A 20,088-nucleotide genomic window follows, 5' to 3' on the forward strand; every position below is an offset into this window, starting at 1 on the left:
TACCCCTACCCCGCCTCTCCGCTCCGCTCGGCTCTCGCGCGGCCGGGGCGGGGCCTCGGGCCGGGCCGGCAACATGGCGGAGGCGGAAGGGGAGAGCCTGGAGTCGTGGCTGAGTGAGTACCCGCCGGCCCCGGCCCCGCTCCCTTCGGCCCGGTCCCCCCAGCCCCGGCCGCTTCCCATCGCCTCCGCTCACCTGAGCGAGGGGGGTCCCTGCGGCGGCCGGGGCCGCGGTGGTGCCGTCGGGGGGAGGGTGGGGGTGTGTGAGCTCCCTGGGACGGTTCCCGGGGCAGGGGCCTCCGTCTGGGGGCTGAGGCCGCCCCGGGGTCCCGCGAGTCTCCGCAGAGCTGCGGCTGTGGGCACAGCGGCGGTTTGGGCCGTCACCCCTCAGGGTGCTCCTTGGCTGGGAGGTTTACAGCTCACCTTGCTCAGCGCCTGCAAGACTTTTTGCTTTTTTTTTAATTTATTATGTTTTTTTTACCATAAAAGCTCACGGTACCCGTCCGTCCTTGCTTTATTTTCTTCGCTTGTCTGGGTTTTGGTCAGCGCCCCAGTGCTGTTCGTGAGGCTGGGACCTGTAGGGGTTTCCCAAATCAAAGGTGTTAATGTGTTACACAACCGTGCTCCTCGATCAGACAAGTTCTGCCTCACGCCCAGCACAGGGACGGGCGAATGTGCCAGACACTGCAACATTCAAAAATCCTTCATCCACCTAAAGTATTTTTGTCACAGGATCTTGAGCGTTAGAGACAGGGAAGAGCAACCCCCATGGCTCGTTCATCCGCAGCCGTTGCCGTGTCTCCCGTGGTGTGTCTGTCCGTGCTGTCCGTGGGTCGGCCGGCCCTGGGGATGCGGGTTGTGCAGAACCTGGCGCTGTGGGATCCCAGCCCGGCGCACTGGGAGATGATTCTTGAATGAATCAGTCATACCAGTAATTGGTTTTCATAGATTCCACACACAGGGCTCCAGCTGCTGTCCCTGGGAGACTATCCGGCACATCACTAGCTTGTTGCCTAGATTTTCTTATTTTTTTTAATACTTATCTTCTTTTTTTTAATACTTATCTGTTTGATTACAGCAGTGAGTGAAGTTCGTAAGTAGTTGGGTACTGGGCAAACAGCAGAAGATGGTTGTTACCCTGAATACCTTAGACTATAAAACCTATTACCCTTTTGGAGTTATCCTTCCATAAACAAGATTAAATAATTCCTTTTCTTTCTTGGTATTTTTATATAAAATTCAAACACATACATGGCATCGTTATCTGTTATAGGAGTTACTGGCTAAATGGTGTCTTCAGCTCGTCTCATTTTAGATCAATCCCTTCTGTCTTCTCACCGCTTTTGCTCCTCCTCTGAACTCCCACAGTTTGTCAATATCTTTTATTGTAGCCACTGAGACACATGAAGAAACACCCACATCCCTTCCTTTTAATCTTCCTCTGAGGAGAACTGACTCACCCAGTTCAGTTTATGTGTGAAAATATCTCTAGTAGGAAGGATATTTTAGGTTGTATTGCCTGGAAAGCTTCCAAGCTGTTTGTTTTGTGGGGTTATTTATTAATTGTGGGAGCAAAGAGAGAAGGTCTCTCTCCTTGGCCGAGCGGGAGGGCATTCTGCACCGCAGAACAAATGCCGAAGGGTGGTGTTGCAAAGGCCTTGCTCACGGTAAGGAATATTGTAGTGAACCCGATTGCAGAGGGGGACGCGTTTTTCCCGGTGTGAGCGTTGCTGTCTCGTTGAAGAGGACGCGTTTGTGCCAGGTCACTGCTGGGGTGGCCGGTGCTGCGTGGTTGTGTCGCTGCTGCCCTGGCTGGGGAGCACAGAGCGTTTGATGTGCCTGAATCACCGGGCACTGCAAGGGCTGGTGCATCCAAGGGCTTTCCCCAGCCCTCCTGAGGTTTGTGACCATCGCAGAGCTGTGCTGCGCAAACATTGAGGGTCTGTCCCCGCTGTGCCCTCACCGGAGGGAAGGGCCAGAATCGCTCAGCCAACTTCCCAGTCACGGGAAGATGCAAATGTCTTCTTGCCAATGATTTTCCCCTATCCCGGTGGTTCGCAGCCTTCTGTGCTGCCCTGTCTCTGTCATCAGGTGGAGTCATAGACCCATAAAGTAACGTAATCCTCGTGTCCTGATACTGCAGCAGGATCTGCACTTCAGCCAGGGATGATGGAGCATCTGCATGTCTCCTGCCTTATTTCAAGCAGCTGGGATGAGAAGTGATCCTTTCTGTCCTCTCCCTACCAGCAGCTCTTCTGTGCTTAACTGAAATAGGAGGTTAGAAAATAATGTCAGTTGTACAAACACAGCTGGATCCTTTGATTTTAGCACTGCCTGTTCTCCGCATCCGAAAGGAAGCTCATTGTATCACACTCATGTCAGGCTTAGGCAGTGTTCAGGTATGTAATAAATGCAGACGGATAAAATATTATGATTGTCTTAATTTATTTTGTGGTTGTAATGTCATGGGTCAGCATTCTGCTTCTCCTCCCAGGGATACAAGCAGAATCCCACTGTTAGACTCAACATGCTTGGGCTGGAGATTTCCAATTCATATGCTAAGCCTGACCCAGGGAAACCCTTTGTTGGGTTTTGGTGGCTTTTGTCTCATTCTGATAGAGAAGTAAACCCAGGAAAATATGAGCGTTCATTACCAGTCAATTAATGGTCTGTGGTTCTCTGCATTCCAATGCCATTTCTCCACAGAGAAAATAAACACCTTTGTTTCATATCTAATGATGCATCTGCATATTGACTCATTAGCGTTTCAGGGTTTAGCAGAACAACTACAGGCTGAATGGCCCTGACACTCAGGTCAAGTATGAACCGAAAGCCAAGGTGGAGACGGTGACACGACTGTGGTAGTGCCAAGACTTTCGTTCCCAGTTTTTTGATTCAGATTCACTCGGTTGCCAATGTGAAATGGGATTTTCAGGGTGGGACCTGGTCGACAAGCATCTCTGAAAACAAACTTTATAACCAGTATCAAATGGGCCTTTGTTGGCAGTTTCAACAGAGGAGCCAAGGATTTGATATTCCAGAGCACCAAACTGTAATAAATCCTTTCATGTAAGGGTTGAAGCATATTTATAAGGCACTGCAAGGAGCTTCCTACCCACATTTTAAGCATCCTGCATAAAAATAGGGGACTTTAGGTTATACCTTCATAGGCGTGATGCAGCTTCATGAAGGGTTGTCTTGAAAAGGTAAAAGCGAGGTAATTTAGCTCACCTGCGATGAGCTGGATGATGTTCTGTGGCTGTAACTGAGATTGCTAATAAGTCTCTGTATACACCATTGTGTTGTGTCACACAAACGCATCCATCTCCAGAGCCAGGGCAGGGCTTCTGGTCAGGCTTATTAGCTTTTATGAACTGGGCTTTCACGTGGATATTTTATGAATGTTAGAAATAAGGAGGTTCTTCATGTGGAACGTAACTTTCCTGCAGTCATCTCTCTCCCCTCCTGAGGCTTTACTGTCTTAATGTGAGAGCTGCAGGTGAAAAAGCTGAATCTGAACTCTAATCTGAGAGTGTGAAACAACCAAGTGTTGTTCCAAGAAATCTCTGGAGATGTTCAGAACAGCTTCAAATTAACATTTGGAACACGGAAACGTTGGTTACGTTTTCCTTTTAGTACCAGATCTTTCTGAATTTTAGGATGTGCAGCCAGCATAGAGTTCATTTAGTTTGACTGTCCTTACTTGTTTGTGCTCTTCCTTTATTTATAAAATAAATTCCATTAGCTCCAGCCAGGAACTCTATTTCTTCCATCTAGGCCCGCAGAGGTGCTTTGGAGCACCGAACCGTGCATGATGCCATTTGCCTTGCGTGAAAAGGCTTTAGATTGTTGTAAATCCACAGTTCCGTGATGCTTCCAGGGCATTCAGCAGCCGTGAGCGTGGTAATAAGGTTTAAGTGCCATATGTGTTTGAACAGTCGCTTGGCTCTGCAGCGTTTTAAGCTTAGCCTGCCTTGAATCTCCTGAGTTCAAGAAATAGCTTTGGTAGCTCAGCTTGTGCAACAAGATGTGAACCTACGGTGAGTCCCTCCCTGGCTGCTGCCTTTGCTTATCTCGGGTCCCATGAAAGTCAGCGGCGGGCACAGAGTCACCTCTGCAGGTGCAATCCATTTACAAAACTGCTTTACAATTATCCTTCCTCGGGGAGGAAAATCGGAGCAAACCTTGCAAGGCTGCCACAGTAGGAGGATGGAGATGCCCTGTGGAAGTGAGGTTTTGGAGTAGCTGTTTGACAGCTGGTTTTATTTGTCTAGGAAAAGGTAACAGGATATGTTTTAACGATGATAAAAAATGTCCCTTTGTAGTGTAGCGTGTGTTTACTTCGTTAAGCTTCCCTCTATGATGACAGTGCAGGGATGTGTGCTGGTGTTTTTCCTGTCCTTAATCCCCTGCTCTGTACTATCTGGCTAAGCACTATTTTCTGTATCTCTATGGTATTAAAATTTTAAGGAAGGCTTCTTAAATGCTAGCCCTTATATACCTACAGTGGATTCTTTCTTCCCTTACAAGAAAGAAAAATCATCCTGTCCGGTCATCTTGCCTAGAAAATTAGGTTAAAGCAGGAATCTTCTCTGTTGTAAGCTCAGTGCTCCATCAGAGTGAAGTAGAATACATGGAGAAGATGCATTCGTAACAAAAAAGATGCTGATGGGCTCACTATTCTGCAATCAGTACAATAAGCAAGGCCCCGGTACCCGAGGGAACATCCTTCAGGAGCCTGAAATAGCTCAGTCAGGAGAGCATCCGTCTCTCAGTTTGAGCATCTAGGATTTGAATTCCCGATCAGGTACATGCTGTGGTGTTTATTACTTGCAAGAACATCTCAATGTATAATAATAAATTGCGGCTCATCATTCCTAGGAGAAACGCTAAGGCATCTAACAAGTCAGCTGGCACTCTAATAACAAGTGTGAGTGCTAAATGGCTTATATTAAACAGCTGATGTTCCAGCTCGTACTCTACAAAACTCCCAGGGAATACAAAATAATTTCCTATGTATAAAGTGTGAGGGTTTAGCCTTTAAGGAATTTAATGTTAAATAGAAAGAGAAAGCATTTCAGACAGAGGGGAGCTGTGTGAGCTCAAATATTTTATCTTGTACTCTCGTTTGGAGTATGGAAATAGTGTGTTTCTAAGTACTTGAGATTTGGCACCTATTTTTTTGGAAAGCAGTGATTCTCGCTGGATATTTGGATGTCTCAACTTGGACGCACCCTTTTCCCTGAGCAGACATGTCATGTGTGAACTTCTTTCTCCTTTTGTTATAGTTGGCAACACATGTCAAATGTTTTTTTCTAGGAAATGCAGGACCTTTTAAACTGTTTGGGTTTTTTCGGTTTTGTTGGGATTTTTTTGCCTGATTGGTAATACGTTCTCTTTCTCTTATCAAAGATAAAGCCACTAACCCATCTAACAGGCAAGAAGACTGGGAATACATCATTGGATTCTGCGACCAGATCAACAAAGAACTTGAAGGGTGGGTGTTCCAAACTGCTCTAAACTTCATAAATTAATATTTACAGTTTAAAGTATATCGTCTGATCATCAGACTTTCATGTTTTATTTTATGTATACTGATACCGCAAGGAAGATCTGTGCACAAAAGAAACAAGATGCTGCAAAGTGTGGTTTCTCTTTTGGGAGGGGTAGCATGGCTCAGGCACACAGCGCTAGGAAAAGAGGAGTTCTGGCACTGCCTCTAACATCAGCTTTTGCAGCTGCAGGGTTCTCATCTAGCCCAGATCAGTCTGTAAAATGGGGTCATAACTCTTCGTGCGTGATGGGTCTTCGTGTCTTTAAAATCTTCGCAAGGCTTAGCAGAGGAAACCTCCTGGGTCACAGCATTCCTGTGAGCTAAGGAAGAAGTATTTCTTCTGGAAAAAGGAAACTAATGCGAGAGAAATGAAGTGATTTCCCGGGCTGGGGACTGTACTGGGAGTTGTTTGGCCCCTCCCAAGCAGGAATGTGGAATTGCTGGCTCCCTCCCTTCCACGTGTGCAAACACCCGGGCTCACAAAGATGCGCTGAACATTTCTTGTTAGCTGATGGAAAGATGAAAAGTGCTAAATGGCATTTCCTCTCCCTTACGTGAAAGGCATCTCGTTTAAACAGTGGAATTTGTGAAAGTCTGAATCTCTTTCAACGTGTTCGCCTGCTCTGTTTGTAACGGGGATCTGCTTCGTTTCAGGCCACAGATTGCTGTGAGGCTCCTGGCTCACAAAATCCAGTCGCCACAGGAATGGGAGGCAGTCCAAGCCCTGACAGTAGGTAGTCCTTACCCCTTCTCTTAAACCCAGTTACGTACCACTTGGCGTCATCCGTGCCGAGGATAAGGGGGGCACACTGTGTGTCGGTGGCGTTAGCTGGGGCTAAATGCTCTGATTCCCCTCTGCTGGGGGTGGGCAGTGAGAGGGAGCACAGTGACGAAGTGGCCAGATCGCTCTTTGGTTTAGTTTCCTCTGCTTTTGTTTGTTATCTTCTATTGTTATGAGACTCATGGTGAGATAACTGACCCAGGTGAGGGTAGAAGACCAGCCTGTCTCGAAGCGTCACCCCTAAAGATGGGAGATTCGTGCCTGTGTTTTGCTGACGTGGCTCCTGCAGTTCCCCTGGACACAGAAAGTGGCTGTGCTGTCACTGCAGCGTTTTCCTGTTCATTTCAGCCCCTGTTTCTGTTACTTGAATGCAGGTGCTGGAAGCTTGCATGAAGAACTGTGGGAGAAGATTTCATAACGAAGTAGGGAAGTTTCGCTTTTTAAACGAGTTAATAAAAGTTGTGTCTCCAAAGGTCAGTCCCTGAGCCTTACTGCTGTATTTACTTTTTGTTTGGCTTCCATAAGCTACAGGCAACATCCAGAATGTTTGCAGTGCTCTGTTGGCTCATCGCATTTATTAGCCTGTATTCAAACCCATTTGTTAGCAAAGGTTTTGGGTTTTTTTTTATGCTCTGCTTACTATTTTCCAAGTAAGTTGTACTTATTTAACATCAGTATATAGTCTCTGTACTGATTTAATCCTTCAAGAAACTCAAGGGCTTCTAAAGCTTGGGCTGTTGTTTTTAAAAAAACCAAAACCCCAGCACCATTGGATGAGAGGGGTGATGCAGAGGTTAAAACAAGAGGCTTGGCAGCACACCCTAGAGTTCTGATCCTCGCTCTGCTGCCGACTTGCTGTGTCAAGAGTGCCTGGTGAAGCCCCTCGACACCCAGGATCAGTTTCACATGGGGATAATAGACAGAGGCACCCCAAGGCATGGTTGATGCAGCAAACTCATCCAAAATTCTTTCCCTTAATACGGTGGAGGGGGTGGTATCTGTATCGCTGTAGTTTTTGCATAACAAAATCCTGAAACCAACAGAATAGCTGTTGTTTCTTTGCTGCAGATAATCACAAAGCTTCTGTTCGCTGTTACTTCAAATGCATTAGAGGAGCACTTTTTCATCTTAATAAGATGTATCTTAGATCATCTTAGAATTTGGTAATCCAGGCTTTTTAATGTGTGTCACTGAACTCCCATTCTCTGGGCTTGGGCTTTATTCTTAAAAAGAAATGAGGAATGTGGAAAATTCACATCTTATTTCCACTCGTAGTACCTGGGAGACCGAGTCTCGGAGAAGGTGAAGACCAAAGTCATTGAATTGCTGTATAGCTGGACAGTGGCGTTGCCGGAGGAATCCAAAATCAAGGATGCCTACTACATGCTGAAGCGACAAGGTAGGAAGTCAGCTGCTCGTTCGCACGTTCTCTCCAGCCTGTCCTTTAAACAGGAGAGTCACAAATGTACAGCTTCTATTTACATGGGGTCAAGGCAAGCTCTGAGAGGAGGCAGAATAAGGCAGAAATTCCCTGAAACGCTTCACGTTGTATTTAAACGCCTTGGGCTGTGTTAGGTTGCCTTTTTAACTATGTTAGCTAAACACCTTGCAAATACTTTTTTGTTTGTTTGTTTGCAGTGCATTTTTGAGTCTTTATGGAACTCGTTATTACATGATTTGAACAAGTCTAATTTAAAGCATAATAAGAACTTCCATGTAGCCTTTTGTGTTCTCTCAGCTGGATCGCTTTACAATTGTACATTTAGTTCAACCGATACGAATTTCTTGTGTAGGCACAGTGGAAAAGGTTCAGCTGAGAAGCATGCAGCGTCAGCACAAGAAAAACGGGTTCCAGGAAAGCTCTTGAAGTAGAGCACAAATCCAGGGATTTGACAGCAGAACAAGCGGGAAGCTCGGCGCTTTCCCCACTGGTTGGGAGTCTGCTCATGACCCCGTTCTGCACTGCTGCCTGCGTTCCTGCTCCCCTCATTTACACAAGCACATGTCGTGCCCTGGAGTTTGCACAAAACTGGGTCATCTGAAGCTTCGCTTAGTGGTTCAACAGCTGAAAGGGGGAAAGACAAATAGCGGGGAGCTGTTGGTTATACCAAGCTATTAGAGGAGCAGTATGGACATGGCAACACAGTTGCTGGGGTTTTGGCCTTTACCAAATAAAACTTTTTAGTTTTGCAGCTAGTGTGCCCGGTGATCTTCATCCCCTGTTGTTATCAGAGCAGTGTGCAGGTGTCATTGGACAGGTGGGCTGCGTGTTCGCTTTGATCGCAGCCTGAGAACGACTGGGCGCGCTGCCTGGTGTGGCTGCGGGTGCAAACCGCTGTGGGTTCCCTTTCTGCTTTCAGGGATCGTTATGTTTGATCCTGTGATTCCTGCGGACAGAACCCTGATTCCTTCTCCACCGCCTCGTCCCAAAAATCCTGTGTTTGATGATGAGGAGAAATCCAAGGTACAGCGAAGACTTGTATCATAATCATTAATGAAAAGTGATTACTTAATGCACATGTAAAACAGGGGAGGAAAGTTTATTAATTCAGCTTTTATTTTGGGGGACGTGGTGTGTACTTTCACAGGACTCATTGGTTTGAATACGACTGCTTTGCCCACCTACCTAACGTAAAGTTACAGCTAAGGCTTTGTCTGCGTTACCATGAGAGTATTCCTGGTTAAAGCGTCATCCTGCTCTAGAACTAGAAGGCACAGAATGTTTCACACACAAGGCCAAAAACTATTTATAGAAATAATTATCTAGTGTCAGAAGTCTCTGAGATTTCATTGATATGCCCTGTGTAGAAGCAAGAATGCAGCAACTCACATAAAATAATAAACCATAAGTGACTCCTCCTGGAGTCGCTGTAACTACAACAGCAGCGTAAGGTTTGTAATAGTGGGCTGGATCTCTTTTCCCCTCAATTGTTCACTTAGATTCCTCTCGCTGCTTCCCTTTGCCAAAGGGTCTTCATTCGTTTCCTGAATATCCTCTTCTCGTCTTACAGCTTCTGGCCAAACTGCTGAAAAGCAAAAACCCAGATGATTTACAAGAGGCCAACAAGCTTATAAAATCCATGGTAAAAGAGGTAAGAAGTTCCTGTGGGCTTGGGTCTGCTTCGTACAGTTCAACCAGTTTGACTCCAAAATGACGGAGAGCTTTGGGATCACGTGAATGGCAGCACCTGGGTTTTTGAGTACATTACATTAGTACATTCCTTGGTTAAGTTGTGGGGACTGAATGAGATCGATTGTAAACACATGGCATCTCTAACTTGCATCTCGTCCCCATGGTTACCAGCATAGAAGGGGGACATCTGATGGCTGGGTGGGGCTCTGTGTGACAGGAATGTGTTGAAATTTTGATTCCAGCTCGCGACTGGGAGATGTTTGTATCACAAACGTGTCTGCGGTTCCTGTTTGTCGGGCTGGGATGCATCCGCCCCTGAGTCCAGGAAATGACTCCTAGTGTTTCTGGCCAAAACAAACGCAAGAAAAAGGATCGCTTCTAGACCGGAGAGGATATATAGGTTACTGAAATGTTTCCATTCAAGCTTCTCTTGTCCCCAGGGCAGACTCTCTACATCTTTAGCTGGACTCTCAAATCAGAGATGGGTGGACATTTTCTCCCAGAGAGTGCTTGTGGTTCCTAGTAAATGTTTTGTTTCAAACACACCTTTTATAAAAGGTCATCAAGTGACCAAAAAAAAAGTCTTGTGAAAAGGTCAAAAAGGAACTTTTGGGAACATGCTGTTTTGAATGCTTGTCTTTTTAGTGGTATAATTATACATTAAAATCTATTTAATGAGACTCTTTGGAAATGTGGGGGTTTCTGACATTTCAGAACGGTGGTGAAAAGACAAATAAGCAAAGCTTCACATCAACGGGGACTTTTTTTTTCCCCCTAGCTTAACCTTAAATAGACATTGCTCGACATGCTTTACAGATCACACCTGCTGGTGTGACACTGGGGACCTTTACAGGAAAACTCACTTTCCATGTCTGTGTTTTACACCCTGAAGGATGAGGCTCGGATTCAAAAAGTGACCAAACGCATGCACACGCTGGAGGAAGTCAATAACAACGTGAAGCTGCTGAACGAGATGTTGGTTCATTACAGCAAAGAGGACTCGTCAGAGGCCGACAGGGAGCTCATGAAGGTGGGTCTGAGCTGCTCCTTCTTCCCACTCAGTCCTTTCTTCTTACAGACTTGAGTTTTGCAGGGAATTACAAACAGTGCAGTAAAATGGAGAGCAGCGGCAAGAAAATAACTGTGGTTTTAACACCTTTCACCTGAGGAATAGATAATTACAAGGACAGTGGGTAGTAGCTCGGTTTTGCATGTGCTGGAGCTGAGGTGCAGCTCTTCTCCAAACTGCAGTGTGAATCAAGACTGCAGTTTGTAATTCTTGCTCCTATTAGGATGCACTGATTGCAGATAACTGTCCCTCACTGCACTGTGGATGGATAAATTAAAGGCTGAATGGGGCAGAGAATATGCCCTCCCCTTCAAAGGAAGAGTTTCAGCTTGTGTTAAAGGTTGGGAGAACATAAGTAAAGTAAGATCAATATAGACAGCAGGGATGGTTGGATAGGCCTTGAAGAATTACACCTTATCCAATTAAAAAAGTTAAACCTACTTGTGTTTAGCAACAAACTCCTGAAATGGATGCTTGGAAGATCAAGAAACTGGTTCGTTTGTGTGAAACGTTTTCTTCTTGCCACTGTTCTCCTGTGTGGTCGCAGACTCTGAGTAGCGGTTGCAGCACAACTGAAGCGTAATCATTGAAGCACAATTCTGCTCTTCCTCGGGCTCCTGGCTGATTAAACCCTTTGTCCTAATCTGCCTTCTTAGGAGCTCTGTGAAAGGTGTGAAACCAAAAGACGGACATTATTCAAGCTGGCCAGTGAGACAGAGGATAACGACAGCAGTTTGGGTAAATGAAGCTACGCTGCTGCTTTTTTAATGGCTTTTGTGAGCGGTGACTGTGCGAGGGTTCAGCAAGGGGGCGGCTGCACTGGATGCACTTTGGGCAAGCAGATACAAGACAAGATCTTTGCCTCTTTATGCTTATCATTTAAATTCAGGCAAGGAGGTGACAGTAGAGCTGGTGGGTAGGGAGGCAGGGGGTGATAATGGAGGCAGCTGCTGCTTCGGAAAGGGAAAGGAGCTGCTGTGGGGAGCAAAAACTTGTTCTCACTTTTACATTGTTACCGTAATGTGCTCGGACCTGGGAAAGCTGGGATTGCTCAAACATGGCAAAGACAGAAAGTAATGGAGCTCGTAGCCAAATTATTATGTGGGGTTTTTTTCTTGCTGATGATTTAGTTGATAACTGAGTACTCTCAGCATTAGTGGGAGCAAAGTGATTAAAGTCTTGGAGGTCGTTTTTGTGTCTCTTGCATGTAGGGGATATTCTGCAGGCCAGTGACAATTTATCCCGTGTGATAAATTCCTATAAAAAAATAATAGAGGGGCAAGCAATCAATGGTGAATTGGATCTCCCTGGGATGTCGGTAGTGGAAGGTGAGTTCCTGTTAATTTTAAATCCTGCAATTCTAAGTCTTTTGGACAGGGTTTCCTTTTAATTGTGGTGAAGTTGGTTCATTGGTTCTTGTGGCCAACAGTTTGTGAATCAGAAGGGGACAGGACAGCTCCTAAGCAGTTCATAAACAGTTCTGGACATGAGCAACAGTGCTGCAGCTTTGCATTTTCCATTGCTTGTTCCATATTATTGAAACCTTTGATACCATCAGAAGCAAACCTGCATCTGAACAGTTTGTGTGGCTGAAGTTCTCATACATTTTCCTCTCCGTATTTGTCCTGTTTCTTAATGGTGACATGTAAGAAGAAGGTGATTTTATCAAAAGGACAATAGCAGGAGAGTGGGAGTTGGGCCAGGGATCCTGGCATTGCCAGCAATTCCATTTGTGATTTGAGGCCAGTTGTGCACTTGACACTTCAGCTTCAGCACCAAAAGCTCTGGACACGTGTGTTGTGACAGAATTACCATTTGGGAATCACACCTTTCTGCATGGAGAGCAGCAGGGGAATGCATAGTGCAGCCTGTCAACATCTTATTGAGACAAGACTGTCCTAAATATGAAGGGAATTCTAGATCTATACAGTAGGGATTTTCCTCAGCTCTCTGGTAGCCTTTGCTTATTGTAATTCTGTAGGATCTCCCAAAGCCTCCTCTGAGCTAAAAAGGTTGAGAAAAAACTATTGAATTATGCTACAAGAAGCACTGGGGAAAGAGCAGTGGGTGGAGCACATGTTGCTTTTCAGGTAGAAATTTCTAAAGTATCTGGATTGATTTGAGTAGCCCATGGACAGCACTTGGGTGGGTGGAAAGCCTGAGAGCTTTTTTATACAGAGCCATAAGCCGCGATTAAACGAGGATCTGTGTTATCTAAACCATCTCTTTGATAATTTCTTCTGTACATTGGGTTTGCTCTGAGCCTTTTGCCTTCTCTCCTAGTAGTGCTCTTCTCCTGTCCGCTGCAGGGAGTCACTCCACAAATAATCTCAACACCCTCATCGACCTTGCTGGACTGGATGTCACCAGCACCGCGCCACCTGCGGCGCCCCCCGCCGCCCTGCCGCCAGCCCCCTCGCTGGCCCCCGCCGAAATCCCCATCCTCCCGCCGCCCCCGCAGACGCTGGCGCAGCTGCGCGGCTCCTCCAGCCACGGGGAACCTGCGCCCGCCCAGCAGAGCAGCGCGGCCAACTCGCTCTCCTTGCTGGATGAGGAGCTCCTGTGCTTAGGTAGGACACCAAGGGGCCCAGGAAAGGGCTGCTCAATCCGCGCCTAACAAAGACGGCTTTCTGCCTTCAGCGTGAGGGCTGGCTGCGCGTGCGGCGTGCCTAAAAGGAGCACCAGGTGCCTTTGGTTGCCAGAGAAGTCCAGGGGACGCTCCCTTGCGTCACCCTGAATATAAGACCTGGTCAGTGAGCCAGTATGAAAAACTTCTCAGAGCAGGCTCCAAGTGAAATAACACTTGAGTTTAAGTGCAGTCTGATCTCTGTGGGTGCTTGGATGTGCAGGCTGCAGTTTGGTACAGATTTCACCCCAAATTTTGCAGCTGTGCTAAAGAGCAAAGTGCCTTTGAGGCGTTGCATATGGGAAGCTGCAGAAAGCCTGTCTGTGGAGCCCAGACGTGAATAGCAGAAGACACTGTAAATCAGGAAGGGTTAGACGAGCTGTGTGCAAGGGTGTCTGTCCCTTCCTGGTTTTGTCCATCTCTTTTCCTCAGCATAGATTTGCAGCCCATTTCAGTCTTTCATCAGGTTCTTGGGCTCTGGCAGAGCTGAGTCAAGTAGTTTGATGGTACCAACACAGCTGCCAAGGGATGACACTGACTCATTGTCTCCTCCACTCACCTACTTGCTGTTCTTTTCAGGTCTGAATGACCCAGCCCCTACAGCGGTGAAGGACACATCAGACAACAACCAGTGGAGCATGTTTGAGGTACAAAGGAGGGTCTCGGGGGAAGGGGAGGGAGGGACCGTCCTTGTGAGAGGTCTTGAGACAAGCTCTGTCACCTTGGAAAAGGTGTGATCACGTATTTAGGCAGAGAGGCTGCTGTTCCTGAGGGGGAATCCGGTTTAGCCCTAAGATCTGGGATAGCTGCGTCTGAACAGAGGAGACAGCTCTGAACCTGTCTTTCTCAGTTTCCCGTCTGCCCCCCGTGATGTTAGTGCTTCCTTTGCTTAAATTACAGATCAGATGTAGCCCTGACATAGGCCACAGACTTTGCTGCTTGCCTCCCAGCACCTGTTTTTGCGGTAAATCTCTCCCCCTCTGTAACAGTGCCACCTCTGCAACAGGGGTAGCAGTGAGCAACAGCATCTCCTTGTCCTCTCTTTCAGAACGATCAGTTGGACCTGGATTTCTTTAATCCGAAGATGGTGACTGTTGCTTGCAACCCTGTAGGAAACCCTCTTCTCCATCACACATCACAGACCACATGTGGAACACCAGCGACGCTGCCCTCTGCTTTCCCAGCCTCTCAGGCTGCTCCCAGCATCCCAGCACCAAACTCAGCACCGTTTGTGTTCTCTGCTGGCCCAGCTGCCCCCGTGGGGCCTCCTAAGACTATTCCAGCTGTTCCTGGATACTTCAGTTCATCTGTGGGGAGCAACATGTCGCATAAGATGGATGCATTGGGACAACTCCTTGAAGAGGCCAAAGGGTAACTGAAAGTCCTGGACTTTACTTTGTCTCTGCAGATAGAAAGCCAGGCTTGCTGTAGTGTTGGGCTCAGAGGCAGGCATACACTTTCTGTTTTGGTGGAAATGTGTGACTTTTCTTCTCAGAGAGTTTCAGTTTACAAACTAACACGAGGGTCCCACCTCCAGGAGGGAAAGGCAGGCACTGCTGGGTAGGGAAAGGCAGGCGCTGCAAAGTAAAGTACGACAGCTGCACTGTGAATGTGCGGTGTAAAGCTGAACAGGCTGTGAAGGTACAGGGGCCTTTGCCCATCTTAGCCTTGCCCACCTCTGCCAAGGTGGGACTCTGATTTCTTCTTGACTTGGGCTTGGAAGGCTGATCCTCCCACCAGCTCATCCCCTGTAGCTTGTCTTACACGAGACCACACTGAGTCGGGGCTCCCACCTGGCTCCAGGCCGCTGCTTTGTCCTGGTGATCCGCTGTTACCTCTGGCTTTGTGGTGAAACACCTGCTTCGCTTCCAGCTCAACTTCCCGTGTGTTTCTGTCTGTCTCTTCCAGGACTGCTCCCCAAGGCGCGGTGACACCCTCGGTGTTCCCTGGGGCTTCTTTGCCGACCTCCGTCAGCTCTGCCCCGTTACTGGCAGCTGCAGGGCTGCCAGCCGCTGCCCCCGGAGCCCCTCCTGCTCCTTTCCCCAGCAGCTGCAGTGCTGGCTCGGGGAGTCCTCTGTTCCAGCCGGCACCATTCCAGCAGCAAGGCAGCCCCATGAAAGCACCTGACATTTCTTTGGCCAATGTCCACGTTCCCTTGGAATCCATTAAACCCAGTAAGTATCTCAGGCTTTTCCACCTTTCTCTGAATGTTTTTTAAAAGCAAAGCCTCTTGGCAAAGCTTATGAAGTAGAGAGAAAGGATGAGATGTCCCAGCTGAACAGTCGGATTGCCCGATGCTGCTACAGATCATCTTCTGCAGCCTAAACCTGCGTCCCTCTCTGCTTGTCTGCGGCAGGCAGTGCCCTCCCGGTGACAGCCTATGACAAGAACGGCTTCCGGATCCTCCTGCACTTCGCCAGGGAGTGCCCGCCGGGACGCTCGGACGTGCTGGTCGTGGTGGTCTCGATGCTGAACACGGCGCCGCTTCCCGTGAAGAACATCATGCTGCAGGCTGCTGTGCCCAAGGTAGGGGTGTGTGGCGCGGACCCACGGCGACGTGAAACCATGTGTTCGGGGAGTTAATGTTCTATTTTTCTTACTATCTAAGATCAATGCAGCTGTGTCTGTTCGTGGAGGTGGCTCAGGTAGCACAATGACAGGATTGTCACGTGGACAGAGCCGCCCTTGAGGCCTCTGGGAATCAGAATTTCTAAAAGACATCCTAAATCTGAAAAATATGTTCCATTCTGGTCTTACTACACCTAGATAATTTTGGATGGCCAGTTTGTGTTTTGAAAACTGGCTCAATCTCAGCTATGATCTGCCTGCCATCGTGAGGGTGCTCACATGAAAACCTCTGGCATGGGCACCTGGGTGTGAAGGTGCTGTTGGGCTTCACCTGAGCAGTGCTTGTACTTGTTCCTATCATGGTGCACAAGCTGGGCTGGCTCGTTTCCTCATCCTTACATGTGGGTTGGTTCTCTTCAGCCTGGACATGCACTGTTATCTCCCCAGCCTGTGTGTGCATCTTTCGTTGTCCTCAAAGCAGGAAATAATCCCTGAGGTTCTGCTTTCTTTTTCATTCCCAGTCCATGAAAGTGAAGTTACAACCACCCTCTGGCACAGAGCTGTCCCCATTCAGTCCCATCCAGCCGCCCGCCGCCATCACCCAGGTCATGCTTCTGGCAAATCCTACCAAGGTGAGAGGGGCAGCGGGATTTATCATGTCCCGGTCAGGCAGATTTGATGTAAACTGAATTCTCCAGGGCAGGTGGACCAAACATTTGAGCAGATGCAGCTGTTCATTCCTTATTTGCCCTCCAGAGCTGGTTGCTGCACTCCATTTTCAGTTCAGGGCCAGAGGGAGGCTGTGCACGGTCTCTTCCCCAACAGACTTCTATCAGCAAGGAACAGTTTGAGCAGGACCTGTGTGTTTCCTTCAGCAAAAGGGCAGCGGTCAGCTAAGGCTCAGCTTAAAGGGTGGCGCTCAGAGCTGTGTCAGGCGCTTGTCTGACTCCCTTGTGCGCTGGAAGAGCCTGGCTTTGCTGATCATTAGATGGATGTCAAAGTAGCTGCTGCTGTAGAAATACTATTGCTGTGTCAAGGCTGTAGCCTGACACACCTGAACCAACAGACAAATGTCAGATCGTGTCTGTTCTGTTATTCTTTGAGGATGTACCTGTGACCAGTGAAACAACGTGGTTAACTCTTTATTTTCTGAGTAGTTGTTTTTTCTTGCTGTATGTACTCATTTAAGTAGCCTGCTCCGTAAACCTCAAAGCTGAAGTAGTTTCTAGTTATTTGACAAATCTACATGTCACTTCTTGAGAATTACAGCAAAAGGGTCCCTAAAGTGTCAGCTGAAAGGTTTGAGATCCAAAAGGATGAATGTCAGAGGGCTCTGCTGGATTCTTGAAAAACTTTGCGAGGTACATGGCGATCCCTCACCTCTTTTACGAGGAATTTTGCAGAGCAGAAACTGCGTTATCTTCCTTCCCATGATGAGGGATTTAATTTTGAACATGTTGAACTATTCCAGCAGCGTTCTTCAGGCTCACCCGAGAGCAGCTGAGCGGTGGGTGCTGGCCATGTATGTACAAGCTGTTATCACAGGTTATCCCTGCTTTTCTCCTGCTGTTCCCTGCTAAGCAGTAAAGCTTTTGTGGTATAAAAACTGTAAGGTAAATAACTCAGATTTACTAAATAGCTGAGCTTAGCAAGGGGAAGGTGTCCAAGGTTGTGTGCAACAGGAGCCTTGTGCTCTCTGCAGAGCTGTCACAGCGAAGTGTTGTGTTCAGGAGCTGCTCTCACGTTGCTCTTGGGTTTTGTCTTTCCTGCAGGAGAAGGTGAGGCTGCGGTACAGACTGACCTTCACCCTGGGAGACCAGCCCAGCACAGAGGTTGGCGAAGTGGATCAGTTCCCCCCGGTAGAGCAGTGGGGGCATCTATGACCTTGGGACACTGCCAGAGACTGTGACAGGACCAGGGGAGGATCCCACGGGACTGGAATGAATGTGACGTGGGGAGGGACACACGTGCTATCCACTGGTGACGTTCAGCTTTGTTTACATGTCCTGACCACTCCGCTTGTAGCTTTAGTCCAGAATGTTTTCCCCACGTCGAAGGGGTCCTGGGACATTTATGCCAAGCGTGAACTGCATGGCAGCCGGTCACAGGCAGCGCTGGCTGCTTTTATCTTGACCTCCAGGTGAATCTGGTTCTATCTTCCACTCTATTAAACTTGAAGTTATTGTATTTTGAGGGAAGACCTGTCAGCAGGAGGGGGTTTAGTTGGCTCGTTCCTGCGCTGCTGTCCAGAGATGCCGACAGGCTGGGGGGGCGATGATGCTGCCATGAGCTTCCTCAGCGCAGAGCTCCCCCTGCAGTGTCCCTCCCCAGCGCCAGACGGACCCGCTAAGCATGTTGAGCAATAACGAGGGAACGCTTGTGGTTTTTTTACACTGAGATGGCACTTGGCTCCATCCCTTCCCCTCCCAACGGCCAACGTGAGCAGCCCCTCACTCTGTGCTGTGCGACACTGCTGTATCTTTAGTTGGTTTATTTATTTGATGCTGCTCGCTGCCTCCGTGTTTTATCCGTTTGGGGCACCTGGGGCTGAGTTTTGTATGCAAATGGTTACACTGGTTATTTTTCTGCCTTCATTGCATTCGATAGTGTGGAGAAAAGAGGAAACGCGTGGTGAGGAGGTGAGCGGGGCTGGGAAGGAGCGGTCAGTGTTGGTGGAGGACAGCAGCCAGAGCGCAGAGACATCTTTACAATCACTAATCGGGTCCAGTGACCGAATCCAGGGATAAGGAGTGATGACCCTCATGTCCCCTCACACAGGCAGTATTGTTATAGTTGAATACCGTGTTTTATTGAGATGATGACATCCAAGATGTAAATAATAGAGCTATAGGATGTCTAACTAGAAACAAGCGGACAGGGAAAGGGAAGAAGCTGCGCTGGGCTGTGACAACGCACGTGCTGGGTTTAGTGCTGTTTCTTTGTGCCCTGTGTTCAGTGGCTCAGCGTGACCGTCTCCACAAGCGGGAGGGCAGTTCTGCGCTGAGCCCGCCAGCTGCCGTCGCACAGAAACTTACGTTTAAATCACCAAAACTTGATTCCAGCAGCCCCTTCCTTCTCCCTCCCCATTCCCCATCTCAAGCAGTGCCTCAGCTAGCTTTGAGACAGGCTATTTTAAATTAACGTGGGGTTTTTAACATCCTTTGACAAAAGCACAGAGCGGGACTTTGGGCACTAAGCTCAGCTTTTCTAACAGTGCTGTCAAGCAGCAGCTCTTACCACACTGTGAGTGGGAGCAGCTGCTAAAGCACCGAGAAAATCCGTCCAGAGCAGACCCTGCCTGTCGTAGGGAAACTCCAGAGGAGAACGTGCTGCTGGAATTAATGGCGGCTGTAAAACCCATTACCACAAATGCAGCTTGGAGTTATTTGTAGCTGAATTTACTGTGTTGCGAAGTAAAAAAATCACTAGAGGTAAAAAATTGGGTGGATTCCAAGGCCTGAGGTGCCGCGGTTGTAGAAGGCCTGAAGGTGCAATCAAAGCTTGGCCAAGGAACTTGCTGTAAACGCTTGACCTGAAGCTCATGAACAGCCCGGCCAGGTCAGCTGCCCAATGTAGAAGGCAGGTGAGAGGGATGGGTAAGTTGTTTGGATCCTTAAAGAAAGTGGTTTTAACTTGATGGACTAGGATAGGGGACACAGAGAGAGTTCTTTCTGCCTCAGATGTGTTCTTGCCGGCACTTTAGACGCAGTAGGCGTGGGGACGGTGCTTGGGTCACGGCAGCGTGTCCTGAGGAAGGGGTTTCGCTTCTTTAGATGCCTACGTGTGAATCTCACTGTGACTTTGAGGAAGGCAGAAGAGCACACGTGCTTTCTGCAGGACGGCTTTGTTCTCAGTGTTAACGGCAGCGCGCTGCCCGCGCTGTACAGCCAAACGGAGAGGTGCTGTAGTCTTGCTGCGTGGAAAACGTTGTTAAAAGCTTCGGAAATTAAACTATGAATGTTCCTTGTCTGTAGGGTGAGGTTCCTGCTTCATACCGAACAGCCGTAACTGTATATACATCTCAAATGCGTTTGTTCTGCTGCATGTTCAATAAATCGTTTTCCCTACTTTGCGCTGTGGATGGCCCTCAAACTCAACCCATCGTCTGTACACCATCCAAACTAAGCAGAAATGGAGAAGTTGCTCTTTTCTAAAACCACAGTGGTTTAAAGCTGGGCTTAATTTCAGTTCTGGGTATTAGAGCCAAAGCAACTGAAAAAGCCACGGTACTGCTGCCGTTGGTAATGAGGTTTACATTACCAGGGAGGGGGCTGCCAGACCATGGTGGAACAAGCAACCTTAACATTTTTATGCAGCTCCTTCTTAAAAGTTATATTTACATTTTTTTAAAGTTACATTT

General features: G+C 47.9%; 1 protein-coding gene across 3 annotated transcripts; it reads left to right on the forward strand.

Moving 5' to 3' along the window:
- Nucleotides 1–42: 42 nt before the first annotated feature.
- On the forward strand, nt 43–19,795 carry GGA3 (golgi associated, gamma adaptin ear containing, ARF binding protein 3). 3 transcript variants are annotated; one of them, XM_082066779.1, is made up of 17 exons: nt 43–113; nt 5,410–5,494; nt 6,206–6,281; nt 6,707–6,805; nt 7,608–7,731; nt 8,693–8,796; nt 9,344–9,424; nt 10,358–10,495; nt 11,191–11,272; nt 11,746–11,862; nt 12,844–13,104; nt 13,740–13,807; nt 14,209–14,531; nt 15,069–15,334; nt 15,517–15,686; nt 16,250–16,360; nt 17,501–19,795. In XM_082066779.1, the coding sequence occupies exons 1-17, from the start codon at nt 74–76 to the stop codon at nt 17,609–17,611; spliced, it is 2,256 nt and encodes a 751-aa protein (XP_081922905.1). In that variant the 5' UTR covers nt 43–73; the 3' UTR covers nt 17,612–19,795. The 3 variants fall into 3 exon arrangements, with proteins under 3 accessions (XP_081922905.1, XP_081922903.1, XP_081922904.1); XM_082066777.1 differs by lacking the exon at nt 11,746–11,862 and having other exon boundaries at nt 60–113; XM_082066778.1 differs by lacking the exons at nt 43–113; nt 5,410–5,494 and having other exon boundaries at nt 6,239–6,285.
- Nucleotides 19,796–20,088: the final 293 nt, after the last annotated feature.

Source organism: Streptopelia decaocto (assembly GCF_964273445.1).
Source record: "Streptopelia decaocto genome assembly, chromosome: 16".
Lineage (NCBI taxonomy): Eukaryota > Metazoa > Chordata > Aves > Columbiformes > Columbidae > Streptopelia > Streptopelia decaocto.